Source organism: Lygodium microphyllum, chromosome 1, assembly GCF_053477565.2.
Source record: "Lygodium microphyllum isolate KBCC chromosome 1, Lygodium_microphyllum_v1.1.10, whole genome shotgun sequence".
NCBI lineage: Eukaryota > Viridiplantae > Streptophyta > Polypodiopsida > Schizaeales > Lygodiaceae > Lygodium > Lygodium microphyllum.
The window spans coordinates 170,899,799-170,917,761 of record NC_141135.1 but is presented as its reverse complement, the minus strand read 5'-3'; the positions used below and the strand labels follow the sequence as shown (position 1 = coordinate 170,917,761).

General features: G+C 41.2%; 1 protein-coding gene across 1 annotated transcript; it reads left to right on the top strand.

Moving 5' to 3' along the window:
* Positions 1-11,850: 11,850 nt before the first annotated feature.
* LOC148041974 (putative pentatricopeptide repeat-containing protein At3g08820) lies at positions 11,851-17,517 on the top strand. The gene is made up of 2 exons (XM_087684549.1): positions 11,851-12,113; positions 12,195-17,517. The coding sequence occupies exons 1-2, from the start codon at positions 12,048-12,050 to the stop codon at positions 14,472-14,474; spliced, it is 2,346 nt and encodes a 781-aa protein (XP_087540675.1). The 5' UTR covers positions 11,851-12,047; the 3' UTR covers positions 14,475-17,517.
* Positions 17,518-17,963: the final 446 nt, after the last annotated feature.

The following is a 17,963-nucleotide window of genomic DNA, read 5'->3' as shown; positions in this document are numbered from 1 at the left end:
GTCCGACTCCTGCGATAGGACGAGTGGTCCGATTGTGGCACTAGGACCAAATGGTTCGATTCTCACATTAAGAAAAGTGGTCCTTGCAGTTGGTCCGATTTTGGCACTGGGTGGCACTGGGTCCAATTCTAGCAATCGGACGAGGTGGTCCGATTCTAGAAGTCGGACGGGGTGGTCTAATTCTAGCAGTCGGATGGTCTGACTCCAGAAATCGGGTGGTCCGATTTTGGGACTCGGACGGGCTAGTCCGACTACGTAGATGACGGCCCGCGGGTTGCGCGCAATGATTCAAGCTAAGCGTCTACTCCATGGAATTATCTAGTGCCTTCCAGATAGGTGCAAAACACTACAAGGAAATTCCAGACATACTTGGAATCACTGTGGTGCTTGAATCGATCGGCACTCCAAGGATCTCCCTACATCTCTCTCTCTCTCTCTCTCTCTCTCTCTCTCTCTCTCTCTCAAGCTTACTCTCTTCTCACAAAGCAGAATGTCAAATGTGGTCTTTCCTGGTTCCCTGGGCCTCTTATTGCCCCATCCCAGCCTGTTGTAACCTCAGAAGCTAATCCCTCACACTCTTCCAACCAGAAATTTGAATTTGTGCCCCTATTTCCCTGTTTCCAGCAGCAGCAGAACCCTTTCTGTTTTCCTTCCTTTTCCTATCCTAATCTTAACCTAATGCAACAAAAATAAAAAACAGAGATGGAGATGGATGGTCCTACTCTAATATTCAACAACAAATCAAAATACTTACTTGCTCCAAGGATTAAAACCTCCTAAATCTCCTAACTATCTCGAGCACCGATTCGGGATGCAAACCCTACTTCTATGCTCGATTCGATGCACGTGGCGCTCAAGGCTCAATTCCATCGGTCCGACAACGAACCCAAAATGAAGGGGAGCTACGGAGCTCTACCCCGAGACCTATGAACCACTTATTGATCAAGCGTTTCAAGCTGAGCGGCCATGGCTACCTCTCACATAGCCGACGCGTAATGCCTACCTTACGGGTGTAGTGAGCTTACCTTGATGCTCGATTGAGTTCCCTCCTCTCTCTTGCACTCCGGTAGCTCCACGATCCTTGCGGCAAGCTCAAGCAAGCTCAAGCCCTCTCCGTCAAGCTCCATCCTCCATAGCCGTGCGAGAAAAGAGAAGAGAAGAGAAGATGAGAAGATGAAGAGAGAGAAGATGTGGAGCTTCTTCTCCACAATCCCTCACTCTCACACACTCACTCCCTCACTCCCTCACTCAAGCATAAGCAAGAAGGCAAGAAACAAGGGAAGAAGAAGAAGAAGCCTTTATTTAGGACTTGTTTGCACTTCTTGTGTTTCTAGATTTTTCTTGGTGCGCCTTCGTCCTCCATTTCACTTTGCCTTGGCCTTTGTCTTCTGCTTTAGCTTTTCCAGATTTTCCACCTTGTTCGTCTGACGGTTAACAATAGCACAATCTTTTCTCTTATTATCCAAATTATATATTTACAATAAGATCTAACTACTGCAAGCACAATCAATCTTTCCTGTGCAACCATCAATGCATGCACAAATAAAAAAGAAACAACAGCACGTGTTTTTAGCATAAGAAGTAGTCCCATCCAAATTTAGAGTTTCTCTTTTAAGGTCCCATCTTATTCTTAGGGTTTCGCTTCCTACTTGCAACTCTTTTTTCAGGATCTGCAAGATATTTCGTGAATCTGAAGTCTAGTTTATCCTTATGAAAAATTTGGTATTTTTTCCCTAAACGATTATATGGACATTTATACCTATGGTAGGCAATTCATGTGCTACCTCGCCCTAACCCACACTTAGCAAGATTTCAAATGCTTTTCCAAGTTTGTTTAGACTTTAGAATTTATATCGACAAATTCTTATCAATGTCCAACAAGTCCTATAAACTTCCGATATTTATTTAATTTCCTGATACTGATAGTTTCAGGATTGTCGAGTATTTCATAGTTGTTTTTGCTTCAACATTCTCGATATTTTAGGTAAGGTTTTCTCGTTGATTCATACGTGGGTCAACTCATGATATTGACGCTCTCGCTAATATAACCATTAATATTAGCATTGCATGTGTTTTCAATAAGAAAATAATTTTTATTTTATTCTATCCATATTCTATGGTTTAATCGACGATGTCCGATGACCATTTGCCGAACTTCAATGCTATCTAGAAAGAACAATTTTCATTTAGCTATGTCCTAAGTACGATGCTGATTGTTTTTCTAAAAACTTTATTCTAAGCAATGAAAAAATCATAAGCTAAATTTTTCTTTCATCTTTTAGACATCAAATTATATTACTATGCACCTAATTTATGCGCATCTAGTATATATTTTCCTATACAATTTTATGTTGATTTAATACATTGATTATTTCATGATATTATCTAAATAATTTTCTATAAATTATTATAAAACTCATATGCGTCTGTTTATCATTAGCAAAATGAAATAGAGATAATCACTTTCAAGGAAAAATTATAAAATATTCCCTTCCCTAACACTGTCTACCTTTTTTTTGTTATTATGATCAGATGCGTCATTAACAAAATAACAATAAATATCACGAAGTAAACCATAATTATGATATTTTCTTAATGATAGGCATATAATCATTTTCCAAGTGAAAGAGTCTTTTCATTGAATAGTTAATTATTATATTACTTAGGTTATTTTCCTAAGTGGCAGTTCATATGCATTTTCTTTAAAATACATTTATAATCATTTAAAGTCAAATATAGCAATAAGCTTATAAAATATTATTTTTTCTTTACCAACAAGATGTTACCTCTATCAGGTTTGTAGTAATGGGGGTTTCACAAATTCCTATCGTGTCATTTTCTCCATCGACCACGTTTCTTGCTTCTCTTGCTTCGAATGGCCTTCTTGAATTTTGTGACCTCGTGGAGTCATGGATGTCAAGCGAAATTGACATGATAGTTCAAGGAGAGCTGATGGTCATCCAAAAAAATTTTGCCAACGTTTTGCTTAGCGATATGACTGTATGGAAGGAAGGCGTAACAAGGGGTAGAGAAAATGAAATTGAGGTAGAATAGGGGTATTTTCCTCCTTCAAGCTCAAAGCTTCAATGGATAAGAGAAATGGAGAAAATTTTCCATCATTAGGAGGTCTTCCTTCTTGTTTTCTTTGTGAAGGAGAGGGTGTGTATTTATAGCCATAAGGGAGAGCATGCAATCTACTCATTCTTTTGGCTACTTGTCAAGAGCTAAGCTTTATAAAAAAAGCTTTTTGATTGCCTACCTGTTGGATGGTGGCATGGGGATGACTTTTAAATGCTTCTCTTCCTCCAAGTGTCAAAAATGTCGTGATTTTTTACCTATTTTTTCATTTTTTTTTTCAAAACAACTTCATCTTGTGGTTTTTAGCCAAGTTACCTCATGACTTATCTAGTTTGTAAAGTCGTGCTATACTCTTTGATACTTAATTTACTCAATATCATGCTCGTTCTTACGTGTATGAATGTCTTAATTAAGTATCAAAAAAATCATGTATGAATGTATGAAAATACTTACCTGCCACCCAAGGACAAATAGGGTATGAGGCCACAAACATTTGAATGCATAAGAGCCAAAAGCTGAACCATGTATGAATTAAGTAAATTAAGTATCAAAAAAATCATGTATGAATGTACGAAAATACTTACCTGCCACCCAAGGACAAATAGGGTATGAGGCCACAAACATTTGAATGCATAAGAGCCAAAAGTTGAACCATTTACATAGAGCCAGACTTCTAATGCAAATTACGAGCATGCTTGCCATAGACAATGATCACATGAACCAAAATGAGAATAATCCAAGGGTGGGAGATATTACAAATGAGTCAATACTTTCATTCCTTTCAAAGACATGTGCCCAAGGCAATGATGCCATAGGGATACATGCAGAAGATTGGTCATAGTAGCCAAAGGGTAAAGATTGCTAATATCGGCACCTTTAGCAAAAACAAGACTACCAATGGTGATCTTCCATCATTGAAGAATCACCAAAGGATACATGGTACCTATCATTGTCCAACTATCTTGTTGAAATAAGGCTATTCATCAAAGTTGGGACATGATGTATATCATTAAGCACAAACAAAGCATTAGTACCAAATTGTAGTTTAACATCACCTATGCCCATCATATCCAAAGCAGTGTCATCTCCCAATCTATCCGAACCCAAAGTTTTACAATAGCTATAAAACCAATGGAGATACATGGTAATATGAAAGGAAGGCTGCAAATCAAGAAGCCAACACTGAGAGTAACTAGATGATGCATTGGTCAACCAAGTGGCATAAAGAGATGAAGTTGCACAAATATAGTCATTAGAACTATACTCCAATGTGTTTATCTCCTCTATCTTTACTCTAGACTTAGGTACAATCTTAATGAACTTTGCATTTTCATGTACTTTTCCCTTGCCTTTCGCATTGCCCCTCTCATTGCACATTTTATGGCATTGCAGCCTAATATGACCCCATTGCCTACAATATGCTTACATCCATGTGACTTACTGTGAAATTGCCTGCAAGAGTGAGACTTGCTCCTATTGGGCCAGGGTTGTGATTGCCATTTCCACCATTTTTGCCTCTAATAGTCAATGCATGAGAAGTGCAAGTTGTATCAATATTCTTTCTATTTACTAGTGATGTCAATAGAGTACTCTATATCACTGCATTTAAAACCACCCTTAGGGGATTAGTACTCATAGCAATATGAGAAGTGTCCCATGACTTTAGTAGTGTGACAAGCAAGAACAAAGAGTTAATATTATTCTCAAGCTTGATGTCTTACTATATGAGCTCGCTAAAAATAGAGTGAAACTCATTCAAATGAGTAGATATACATGTGACCTCCTTCATGCAAAGGTCCACAAGCTTCTTCAACCAATGCAACTGACATGTAGGACTCTACTTGTCATAAAGATCACAAATCTTTTTCCATGATACATAAGCACCACCCTTAGTGTCAATGACATTGAAATACACCTACTTTGATAATGATAAAATTATAGTGGACTTGTATAGCACATTGAGTTCTATTAATGTCTTTCAATATTGGAAGTTATTTCCATTAAGCTTTTCAGGGTTGAAAATAACACTATCGATTGATGTATGAGAGCTTGTTAGTGTCTTTCAATATTGGAAGTTATTGCCATTAAGCTTTTCAATATTGAAAATAGCACTATTGGTTGATGTATGAGAGCCTGCCAGAATGATTGCAAATGTTTGTAAATAACAAGAGTATGGCTTGCTATAATCACAATAAAACAACCCCAAAATTCATCCAAAAGGGTAAGCTAAGGGGTGAGAACAAAGGAGAGTGTAGCTATACACAAGTACCTTCAATAGAATGTGAAAGTTTTACTTTCCAAAAGAATGCTCAAAATAGTAATTACTAGGCGCTCCGCGCCTAGACTCGCCCCGGCGCTTCGCACCGGGGCGGGCGCGTTTTTTGCAGGGGGTGCTGGATGCGTGGCACCCACCCCCATGTTCTCTTTCTTTTTTGTGGGGGAGGTGGGGGCTGCCATGTGGCACCCGCCCCCCACCTGTCCTTAACTAATAGTATAGATGATACTGTTGTAATAAATGCAACAATGTATGCCAATCCAACTATGGGCAAATAGACAAGCAAGTAAGTTCTCACTATCAAGAATATTTAGAAAGCAACCAAGATATATAAATGCAAGTAGCAGTGAGCATGCATAAACTAGTGGTGCCAAAGACTATCACGAACTCAAAGTGTTCGTAAATAATACATCCCATAAGCATGGACATAGTGTATATAAGAGATCTTAAGAGCAACTGCAGGAATATGTCAAATACACAACTCGCTAAGCAAAGAGTAATGCGGATTAGTACATAGCCAATATGCATGTATACATAACTAACAAGTTGCTGATAGAGGCAATGCCAATGTCCAAAGCATAGGAAGTCAAATCAGCCCATAAGCGGCAATAATTGCATCAAATAGTATACAAGCGAGCATATACGTGAAGCCAGAGTCCCACAATCTCAAAGAGCTAAGCTTTTCATAAAAGATTCAAGGCACTCCCACTAGAAGTGAATCTAGAATGTAAAAGAGCACAACAAGGCTCAATGTATCCAGTACATAAGATTCGAGCAATCAAGATACACTATGCATACATTCGAGAGCATGTAATCCAATCTCAATCCAATACGTCTCAAACCTGCAAGTGAATAAGCACTAAATAAAATGGAAAAGTGTCCAAATACATCTAATGTAGCTCAAAGCCAAGCTTGAAATGTCACCATAGACATATCCAATTATATACATTAGTGCTAAGCATTCACATATGCATGTGACATACTTGAGAAGCATGTAGGCCTTTAATACATAGAGCTTTCCTAGTTAAATGCTTGTAGCCCAAACAATGTACAACAATAAAACCATGCAAAAACTGAACTATTTGAGGTCAAAGCAATCCAATAAGTATCTCAAGGCATTACCATAACATTCATGCATCAAATCCAAGCTCCTGAGGCATCACATAAGCAATAGTGTAACATGTCCGCTTGTCCACTTAAGGGACACGTCTTAGTTGGTATCAGAGCGAAACTTCATGATGATACATGATCATAGACATATCCTAAACAAAAATAACCTGAGTGGTATGGCTTGATTGTTAGGCACCTTCTGCACCCACGAATGTTGATATGCAAGAGAAGAAATTTCTTCTCAAGCAAATTAAGGCACCCAAGTTTGATGGGTTAAACGTCGCAGCAGAAGCAGAGATATGGATTGAGACGATGGATGACTATTTCTCTGCCTCGGGAATTGCCTCCATGAATCAAGCAATGATTGGAAAATTGAAGTTAGTAGGCCAAGCTCGGTTATGGTGGAAGCAATGGTGCAAAGATCAAGGTATTTCTGAAGCCACTGTTACGTGGACTCAGTTGAAAGATGCTGTAAATGGACGATACCTTCCGCCAACCTACCAGACCTTGAAGATGAATGAATTCTTCAAGCTCAAGCAGCTGGAATTAACCCTGGAAGCTTACTACTCAAAGTTTGTAAACCTACTAAAATATGCGCCACCTATGGATATTACACAGCAAGTATCCAAGTTTTGCCATGGCCTAAACACTCCTCTGAACCACCATCTTGAAGCAATGCATCCAACGGACTTGCAAGTCGCATTACTCTGAGCGAATCCAATCGTCCAAGAACTTAAATCGGGCAATTGTAGCAAAGATGACTATGGAGATCAGGATAAGAGATGCCATACATGCGGAGAGATAGGGCACATCCATAGGAGATGTCCCTACCGTCAATGCTTCCATTGTAATGAGCTAGGACACATCCAAGCAGACTACCCTGATCTAAGTCTAGAAGACATTGAGCCTCCAAGAAAACGAAGCTACATAGGTGCAGTCTATGGATATATAGACGAATCAGATGAAGACAAAGATCTAGATCCCATTAAAACTTATTAGGAGGACTAAAATTCCTAGAAGCTTAATCGACATGTAACACAATTGAGAATAAATCCTACTCTTGTATCTATGGTTAATTCGAATAATATGAGTGCACTACTTGAAACATTAAGAGTAGTGCAGCGGATGCATGGTGGGTCTTAACCCACAAGTCATAAGCCCCACTAGTGCTTGTCTTCCCCAGTTTCTCTCGAGATGAGGACATCTCAATTTCTCTAAGGGGGGGAGAATGTAATATTTCCACGCAATAAAAGTTAGTTGGTTAGTTCGAAAGTTAGTTAGTCAATTAATAAGTTAGTAAGATTACTAACTAAAGACTAACTAAGGTAAAAACTGACTAGCATTAATAGCTAATAATTTTCATTCAATTAAAAATATATTAAAAAAATCGAGAGTCATAAATCTGACATTTTTCTCGGATTGATAAGGACCGTAGCCACCCTTCACGAAAAGTACAATGTGAACGGGACTTATGAGTCATATTAATCACTAGTATTAATGTGTATAGTTTGAATGGTCCAAAAATATTAGATTCTTGGGGAGGAAAAAAACTATTATATTTTAGATATTATTCTAAAAAGATAGAACTAAAAGTCATTTAAAAGAAAAGACAAGTGATGTTTTAGCTAGTTTTGGAGATTTTATAAAAAGAGAAATAAAGAAAAGTGACTGGCAAAATCGCGCGCGCCGTGATCGTAGTCTATAGGCAGTAGACAGCACTTCGAACAGAGAAAAGAAGAAGGAGTGAACTAAGAGCTTTCTAAGCAAGTGTCTTGTAGTTTTACCCCCCTTTTGGAGCCAATGCAACCATCAGATTTATAATCTGAGCATCAAATCACTGAGTCTTCTAAGAGCCCCTCCACTCTTATTCTCAGACTTATCCGCTCCTCTCTAATTCATTATAAATATGAGGTATGGGGAGGCACAAGTGAGCATAAGGAGACCCTGAAAGGCTGCAAGAGAGAGGGAGAGAGAGAGTATACCTCTCCAAGAGATTGTGAGAGAGAGCTTGAGAGAGAGAGAGAGAGAGAGAGAGAGAAGAGTTACCTCGAGAGGCTGTACAATTTCCCTCTATCTCGATCCTCGATTTAACCATATTCTCTTATGCTCTCCCATCTCGAATCTATTCCACCTTCTTAATCTCTTGAGTCTACTTGCGGACGATGGCCTCTGAGTGAAGAATGTTGCATGCAGGTGACAATCCTACAACCAGCAACGGAGCCTCGAGCGAAGGCATCACTGTCAATCCAATTGCGGTACTGGTCATAAGTAATGTATTTTCAAATTGATAGATGCTTGTTTTAATGCTCACAAGAGATACATTAGGCTCCGTACCTTGTGGTGCTAGAATAGGTCATTGAAAAGGATAAATCACATCTCAAATATTCAAAGATGAAGTTTGTGAAGTGCTTGTATCAAAGGGAGTTAAATTGCACCTAGTTGCTATGTGATGAATCCATGCATAGCATAAGCAACATATGGGACACTAAAGTATTGAGCATCGATGAGTCTTTGATTAATCTTTACCGAGGATAATATTGTTTAAAGTTCGCAAATGCATATACATGGTACATACATGGGAGAGTTTATGTAAACTTTACATCGATGACATGCGACTCCTTGCCTTAGGAGAAATGAAGATAAAGCCAAGGAAAAAATGTTGCATAGTAGGAAAATGCTAAAAGATAATGGTCACTTAGAGAAGAGGCATAAATGCTCTTGCTAGATTGATTAATTTGCATTGGAATGATAGGACTTACGTCATGTATAGTATTGGAACCTTTAGCATATGCCTTAGGCTAAAGGAGGGAATATTAAGTAAATTCTACTCTTTGGCCCCAAGGGGGAGAGTGAATATGCGATGTAATTATTGTCGCATCTATTATTGTATTGTTTGGGAAAAATACAATTAGTTTTGTTGGTTGATTGAACAACACCCTAAATGTTTTTCTTTCAATCAAGGGATTGTTGCATTGTGATTTGGATAAATATTCCAAGGCTTGTGTTGATGGCAAATGCATGGCAGGGGTCTGTAATGACGAGGTAATGACAAGTTGCCATGGGAATAAAGGAATGTTTCTCTAGAATATGATATTAGGGCTGATTGCTTTGATTGTGCTTGAATTTTAATTGTATTAATTAAGGAATGATATTTTGCACGCGTGGATCATCTCCAAGATCACATCACAAATTATCCTGAGAGGGCACTGCTCTATTCACATGCCAATGGTCAAGTGGTGAAAAGGCCAACCACGGAAATGGCATCTCACTCCTAGACCGCTTGTGGGTTAGGTAGAGCTCTAGACACCCCTTGTCTATCCAGAATGGAGTTGGAGATCCCCATGAGCCCAACGTCTGGGATGTTGGAAGATCTTATTCTAGATAAAGGATGGAAATTTCGGTGCCACGAGATTTGGACCTGGTACTTCTGTTGGACAGAAGGGATACATAATTCTGCTGTATGGGCAGGAGACAACGATTAACTTAAAGATAAGCTAAGGAACTTGTTTGATAAAAGAACTACTTGTTTTGTTTTTATGTATGCATTGTAAATTACGTGAAAGAACTCTGTACCCTAAAAGGCTTAATTAATGAAGCTGATTTTAAATGTCGCACATGAATGTGGTAGGACCTAATTAGACAACTAAAGCTATCAAGGAAAGTGCGGTGGACGTGACTTGGGTTCGTCCTACGGAAGGGTAGTCCCGGTTAGCTGGGAACTTTTCTCAAACGACGTAATAACAAAACTGTGAAGATCTAGAGTCAGTAGAGTTAGAATCCCAATTTATGCTATTTTAGGGGAGCTGAATGGGACTATGCCTTATGGACAGAAAGGTTGAGCTTCGCATCCCTCTCGTTTCCCATTCTCCATGAACCAAGTGCAGCATAAATCCGCTTCGACTCTATTGTTCCTACGCAAAGTGGTTCATTTAGAGCTCGACGCTAGCTACTTCCTAGAGACTTTTCTGATAGGAAAGGAACCTTGACTTCAAGTCGGTTCTAAGTGGGAACGGCCGGATACTTCCGCTTCAGGGCAGACTCGGGAAGACCTAGATCGCAAACCCTGTGACATTCCTTGCGAGTGCCAGGTGGCGCTTTCTAGACTCTCTTCCCGATGGGCTGCTAGGACGTGTCCCTTAAGTGGACAAGCGGACACGTTATAAATAGAGAGCTCAACACATGCTGTTTTGGATTGTTTACAACATATTTGTACTCTTTCATAGTAAATGATTGAAGTATTTCACTTCTAAGAAGTGACTAAATATAAGCAATTAATGCTAGAATGAGTTTCAAGTGCTCATTCAAGTGCCCAAGAGTCCAGAAGTTATAGCAGAGAAGAAAACTAATCAGGAAAGGGGGGAGGGCGGGGGGGAGGAAGGTTGCAAGTGCCATATCAAGTTGAGGATGTTACTGGCAGAGCCAAAGCTCAAGGAGCACATTATAGTGCTCAATGCATCACTATTGAAGTCTTGGCAAGTACATAGAAGCTAGAAGAGAGTCGAGGCTTAATGGTTGTTTCGAGAAGAAGAGGGTTGAGTTCCCATGAAACTTGCAAGTTGCAGGTCTTCATGGGTTGAAGCAGAACTCATCATGAAGAAGCTCCTTGAATGCCTGATACTAGTTGAAAGGTGAGTAAGAGATCAAAGCACGAGTGGAAGTAAAAAAAGTACAAGAGCTATGGAGGTCTAAGCAAGAAGAAGAGAGACTGGTGTGTGTGAACTCCCACAATGTGTTGACCTACCTTCCCTTATTCTATTTGTCACTAAAAGAATAAAGAATAAAGTGACAATGATGGACTCTTGCCATTTGTAGTATACATGTGTGTAGCTCTGTATACAAGTAAATGTAAGCGGTGAGGTATAGATCGAGTTTAACCCCAACACACTTTAGTAATCTTATGCAACATACATGCCTTGTATGTCGATATGCTTCGATGCCACCACTGAGAACCCTTAGGCAAGCCAAACATTGATGGACTAAGGCAAACACAAGATTGATATAACCTATATGCACATCAGCTTGCGAAGTGTATGTTTGTTCCCTCAATATTTGTTTGCCCCACAAATACAAATATGATGTTTCTAGTACATGTCTCACGATGATATGTAGATGGTTATGTAAATAAGAAAGGTTTGTGTTTTTGAGTTTGGTGCTATTCATTTTCTTTTTCACTAATCCTATCCTATCCTATAATCCATCAAGCTGATTAATCCCGCATTGATACGACCTTCCTAATCTAGCTCTGCACTTTAAGAGGTGAGCAAGTCACAAGTGTAGAAGATTAGCTCCTCACCATTCCAAACACACACACACACACACACACAACCCCCAAAATCCCACGCGTTGTAGTGAGCTTGGGTCATTGGCTTGGCATTTTCCTACCATAAGATGTTTTTGTCTTTTGAGGGTGGCACGCGAGAACAGCCCCATAGAGCGCTTCGATCCCATGCTTCTCGGTGGGGTGGTGGCTCTGCCTCCGAGGTAACAGAAGAGCTGAGCTACGCAGCAAAGCAACTGACAATCTCAACAAGGCAACTACTGCTGCCGCGGTGCTTCGTGATGAATCCACGCAGGCAATACGAGAATGGCACGCAGGGACTTGGACTCCTTCCGCAATCCTTCCCCATTCTGGCACAATCGAAACCCCAAGGTACTCTGCTAGGCCCAATCACAGTTTCGCCATACAATTCCATTCCATCAAATTTCGATCCAGCTTTTGCATCAATCACAGAGGGCCCCCCTGTCCCCCCTCTTCATGCACAAGCAAACAAGGCAGCCTCTATGGATGGATGGGTGGAGCAATCCACCTTCCATTCAAGAGGAGTTGAGAAGAAGAAGCCCAGGGAAGGTGCAAGCTGAAGAGTTCTGCACTGTTCGGCATGACTCCCGCAAGCTTTTGGAGGTGATAAAGGCGTGTGCCAGACAGAAGGACCTGCATCGAGCCAGCAGGATGCATGCAGATATTCTGAAGACAGGGTTGCTTAAAAAGGATATTTATGTTGGCACTGCCCTAATTCATATGTATGTCAAATGTGGTGCGCTTGCAAAAGCGCAAGAAGTGTTTGATGAGCTTCCAGCACGGGATGTAGTCTCTTGGTCTGCGCTGATTGCTGGGTATGCTGAGCATGGAGAAGGTGATGAAGCTTTGAAATGTTTAGCATGCATGCGAGATGATGGCCTTGCACCAAATGCAGTAACCTTTATTTCCATCTTAAAAGCTTGCGCTAGCATAGGAGCAATCGAGAAGGGTGAAGAGGTACATGCTGAGGTCCGCAGATTGGGGCTAATGAAAAATAATGATATTGTGCTAGGCACTGCATTGGTGAGCATGTATACTAAGTGTGGTGCACTTGCAAAAGCACAAGAAGTGTTTGATGAGCTTCCAGCACCAAATGTGGTCTCTTGGTCTGTGCTAATCGATGGATATGCCGAGCATGGACATGGGGATGAGGCCTTGAAGTGCTTTGAGCGAATGCAAGATGACGGCCTCACCCCAGATGCAGTCACCTTTACTTCCATTTTGAAAGCTTGTGGCAGCATAGGAGCAACTGAGAAGGGGGAAGAGATACATGCAGAGGTCCGCAGGCTGGGGCTAATGGAAATGCATAATATTGTGCTAGGCAATGCATTGGTGAGCATGTATGCCAAGTGTGGTGCACTTGCAAAAGCGCAAGAAGTGTTTGATGAGCTTCCAGCACCAAATGTAGTCTCTTGGTCTGCGCTAATCAATGGGTATGCCGAGCATGGACATGGTGATGAAGCTTTGAAATGCTTTGCACGCATGCGAGACGAGGGGCTCGCCCCAAATGCAGTCACCTTTATTTCCCTTTTAAAAGCTTGTGGCAGCATAGGATCAACTGAAAAGGGCGAAGAGATACATGCTGAGGTCCACAGGTTGGGGCTGATGGAAAATCATGATATTGTGCTAGGTAATGCACTAGTAAGCATGTATGCCAAGTGTGGTGTACTTGCAAAAGCACAAAAAGTGTTCGACGATCTTCCAACACGGGATTTAGTCTCTTGGACTGCACTAATGGTTGGATATGCTGAAGTTGGTGATGCTGAGAGGGTTATCAACTCATTCCAGAAAATGATGTTAGAGCACGTAGAGCCAGACAGTGTCACATTCTTTGTTTTGCTTACTGCTTGCAGTCATGCAGGGCTAGTGAAGGAGGGGCTAAGGTACTTTGATACGATGAGCACTGTGTATTGCATCATCCCAACTGTTGAACACAACATCTGCATGGTTGATCTTCTCAGCCGTGCAGGGGAATTTGACAAGGCAATAAGCATTATTCTAAAGGAACCAATTTTAGAAATGTGGATGGCTCTGTTGGCTGCTTGTAGAAAATGGGTAAATGTGGAGGTTGCGAGACAGGCGTTTGAACATGCAATATGGCTGGATGAAAAGTGTGCTGCAGCATATGCCTACATGAGTAATATATACACAACTGCTGGCCTGCAGGAGGAAGCAGACAAGGTTGAAGATTTGAGAAAGAAAAATGCAGCGTGGAAGATACCAGCACGTTGTTGGTGGACTGATAAAGGTCGAAATGTGCATTCATTTACGGTTGGGGATAAGAGCCATCCCTGGAGTGAACATATCTATGCAAAGCTAAAGGACATTGGTCAAGAATTGTTGGCGGAAGGGTATTCTCCACGTTCGCATTGGATGTCAGAAACCATGTCAGGTGATAGCAAGGAAGACGTACCGTGTGGGCATAGTGAGAAGTTGACCATTGCATTTTCTCTTACAAATACACCTGAAGGTACACCTGTACGTGTTATGAAGGACATGCAGGTTTATGGTGGTGACTGCCATTTTTCTACTTCGTTTACTTCGACATGGAGAAGTGCAAAATTCAGGTCAAAAATGCACACTGCATGCACAGTTTTGAGGATGGAAAGTGTGTTCACGAGGAATAGTGTTGATTGTGATACCATCGCAGAGCTTTCTCTGTATTCCAATGTAGTTGCAAGACTACAGAGACAATCAAAGTGGCTCAGATGAGTATGTGGTGGCACAATTTAGAACTTTGTATCTGAAATTTCTGCATATCTGCATTTCAGAGTGATCACTCTCAAAATTTTCAGCCCTCCTGCTCCAACTTCTAAGCTGCATATATTGGAAGGGATAAAAGGAGAAAACCTGCTGAAATAACTTCTTTTCTGGGAGCACATTTCAACTGCACACAAGGATCAACAAGGTGGTGTTAACACCTGCTAAAGAAGAGCTTAGATAATGAGAAGAATGGATCTGATAAAGAAGAGCTCCATACGGAATGTCTCAGTTAAAATGAGCTGAACCAGCCTCAGAAAAGATGGATGTTTCTAGTGAGGATCATGTTGTAACAGTGAATAATATCAGCATTTGGTACCATTCATTGGGATGTTTGATTTTTTTAGTCGATGTATGCGACCTCTCTAGAAATCACGACAATAGGAACTTGTGCGTGCATAATTGGAGTATCCCATGTTGGATGATTTGTATACACAAGTTTCAAAGTCCATGCTACTAAAAGAAAACCATACCATGACCTTTCATAATGTCTTTTTAAAGATGGCAGTAAGGATGATGAAGACATCTTGAGGCTACTCTTATACAGAGGAGTCCCTTTGTCTACTTCTTTGAGCTATCTCAAATATGGAATTTAGGAAGAATGGAAGGCCTTTGGACTTCATGCTTGTGATGATTTCTTTGGAGTTTGCTTGTGTGAGGATCTTTGAGTTTGCCTTAGAGAATTGTTATTCTATACTTCATGGAGGATTCTTGAGTTTGTCTGTTGGATGCCGGATCATATGTTATGGTGGGCCCTATATTTTCAGCTATCTAGGAAAGGGTAGCTAGTGAGACCATTTACCCCTTTGAGCCAGATGGTTTCGTGTATGCTGTTTTGGTTACTGCTTGCAGTCATGCAGGGCTAGTGGATGAGGGGCTAATGTACTTTGACACTATGAGCACGGTGTATTGCATCATCCCAACAGTAGAAAACCACATTTGCATGGTCGATATTCTTGGATGTGTAGGGCACTTTGACAAGGTTGTAGCACAATCCTAAAGGGACCAATTCTAGGAATATGGATGGCTCTGTTGGATGCTTGTTGGAAATGGGTAAATGTGGAGCTTGGGAAATGGGCCTTTGAACGTGCAATACAGTTGAATGAAAAGTGTGCCACACCATATGTCTGTATGAACAACACCTGCACAACTGCTGGCTCGCAAGAGGAAGCGGACAAGGTTGAAGATCTGGCAAAGAGAAATGAAGCATGCAAGATACCAACATGTTGTTGGTGGATTGATATGGGCAGGCATGTGCGTTCATTTACTGTGGGGGATAAGGGCCATCCCGAAAGTGTACATATGCAAAGTCAAAAGAAATTGGTTAACAATTGTTGGCAGAAAGGTATGTACAGAAACATAGGGTTTGGGGGGAGGAACACGGTGTGTGTATGGCAAACGGTGTGATGCAGAGCTCGAAAACATAGAAAGTGAATGAAATGATGAATCATGTAATGATAATACAATGGAGTGAGCCTGAGGGCTCCATATCTCTGAGACTGGTGCTGAGGTGAACAATGTCGAGTCAATGATGCCGAACAAGGCTTGAAGATGATTGCACTGTCCTTAGATGATCAGGTGGTGGTACTTGTAAGGGAATGCTTTGTGGAGGGAGTGAAATGTAGTCCTCCAGGCAGGGGGATGTCAAAAAAGACATTGGGTGATGATGGACAGCAATAGAGGGGGGGGTGCGGGGCGGGGATTGCAGTCCCTCAGAAGTTGGTGGTGATCAAGATGATGATGTAATCTCTCTGGAATGATGGCTGCTATCAAGATGACTGCTGGGCAGATACATTAGAGGAGAAAAATCAAAAGTGCTAATGAAGATGGGGCTCCAGCATGCAGTCGACATTGGCTGAGAATGACAGCTGCTGTAGGAGCCCCAAAAGGTGAAGTTGCTGATGACTCAAACAACTCCAAAATGATGTCAGCTGAAGATGAATGAGGTTGCCTGCAGTGACTGAGTATCCAGCAGCATAACCTAAAGAAGGATGACCAGCAGCCAAAAGAGCTTCTGAAGGTTGGCAACCAGCAGGGCACTGTGAAGACCAGAAAACACAGTTGCTTCAGCTCCTGAATAACCTCCAGCAGCAAATTGGAAGGGTGAATGTGAAGTCGACTGCTGTGGAATGGAGCAGAGCTGCTGAGCAGCCTGTGGACCAAGGAAATGGAGGTCAGAAACTGGTGTAACTGGTCTGATGCAGGTCACCTCAGTGAGAATGGCACGTGGGTAGCAGGGTGAGAAGATTCTGATGATATGCAGGCTGTGGGAGCAGTCCAGATCCGGTGGCCTGCTGAAAGAACTCATGGCCAGCTGAAGAATAGAGAGCAAATGATCTGAATGTTAAGAATGGTGGAGGGAGGAATAGAGAGCAAATGATCTGAATGTTAAGAATGGTGGAGGGAGTTAAAAAGATAACCATAACAAGCCCTATTTATAAGGTGTTGGAGAATTTGTCCTACGATATCAAATAAATGCCTGATACATAAAGAAAGCTTTTCTGGGGCTGTTAGTGGAGACTGAAATTATGAATTGATGCAATACAGTTAAATGTTACTGCATCTAATGACTTGGGTTGCTCAACAGGGTGTTCTGTTTCCCATGTTTGTCTTGGGTGTCACAAACCATATCAGATTCTGGAAAGGAAGATGTGCTATGTGGGCATAGTGAGAAGTTAGCCATGCATGTTCTATTATCAGTACCAGTGTAATGTTCGTTCTGTGCCCCTCCGCATGAACGGGCATTTAGGAGGGGGATAAGATTTAACTTTTTAACCTTAGGAAATTTTTATGAGAAAGCATGGAAAAGCAAATCACTGGCTGTCGAACTGATCAGCGCTGCATTGAATTGAATGATGCCACCCCACCTCGATCTCATCATTGCTTGACCTGTGCAGCAGTAATCGAACCTTGGAACCATCTATGCTCTCTGTCATCTCCTTTCCTCGCAAGCATCCAAGTACCGTAGCCATTTGTCAAGCAGTAATAACAAGCTTAGAAGCTAAAGCTATTTGGGTGAGAGAGAGAGAGAGAGAGAGAGTGTGTGTGTGTGTGTGTGTGGAGGAGAAAAATATAGAAAAGCAAGGGAGAATAGGGGGAGAAAATAGGATGAGAAGAATAGAGGAGAGAAGAACGAGGAGAAGAGAGAGGATAGAAGAAGGAAGAGGGGAGTAGAAGAAGAGGGAGCAAGAAAAGGATAGAGGTCACTCAAGGAGGACAGCCAGAAGAGTCCATCATCCTCCGACAACTGTCACAAGGGGAGCACCACTTCTAGCTTGCAGAAACTCTCTCCACCCTCTCACTTATAGCATCTGTGAAAGACTCCTTTCATCTCTACAAGATCTATGTTTTGTGAGTATTTCCCTAGCGATTCGAGATTCCTAATTATACCCAAGATTGATGAAGCTTGGAAGGTTAGTGTGTGATAGGCCCATATCCATG

What these genes read in the sequence shown, in the direction of transcription:
- LOC148041974 (XM_087684549.1), top strand. Translation starts at nt 12,048, where the DNA reads ATGGCACGCAGGGACTTGGACTCCTTCCGCAATCCTTCCCCATTCTGG. An exon ending in GGCACAATCGAAACCCCAAG is followed by an intron (nt 12,114 to 12,194) that starts GTACTCTGCTAG and finishes CATCAATCACAG; the next exon opens with AGGGCCCCCCTGTCCCCCCT.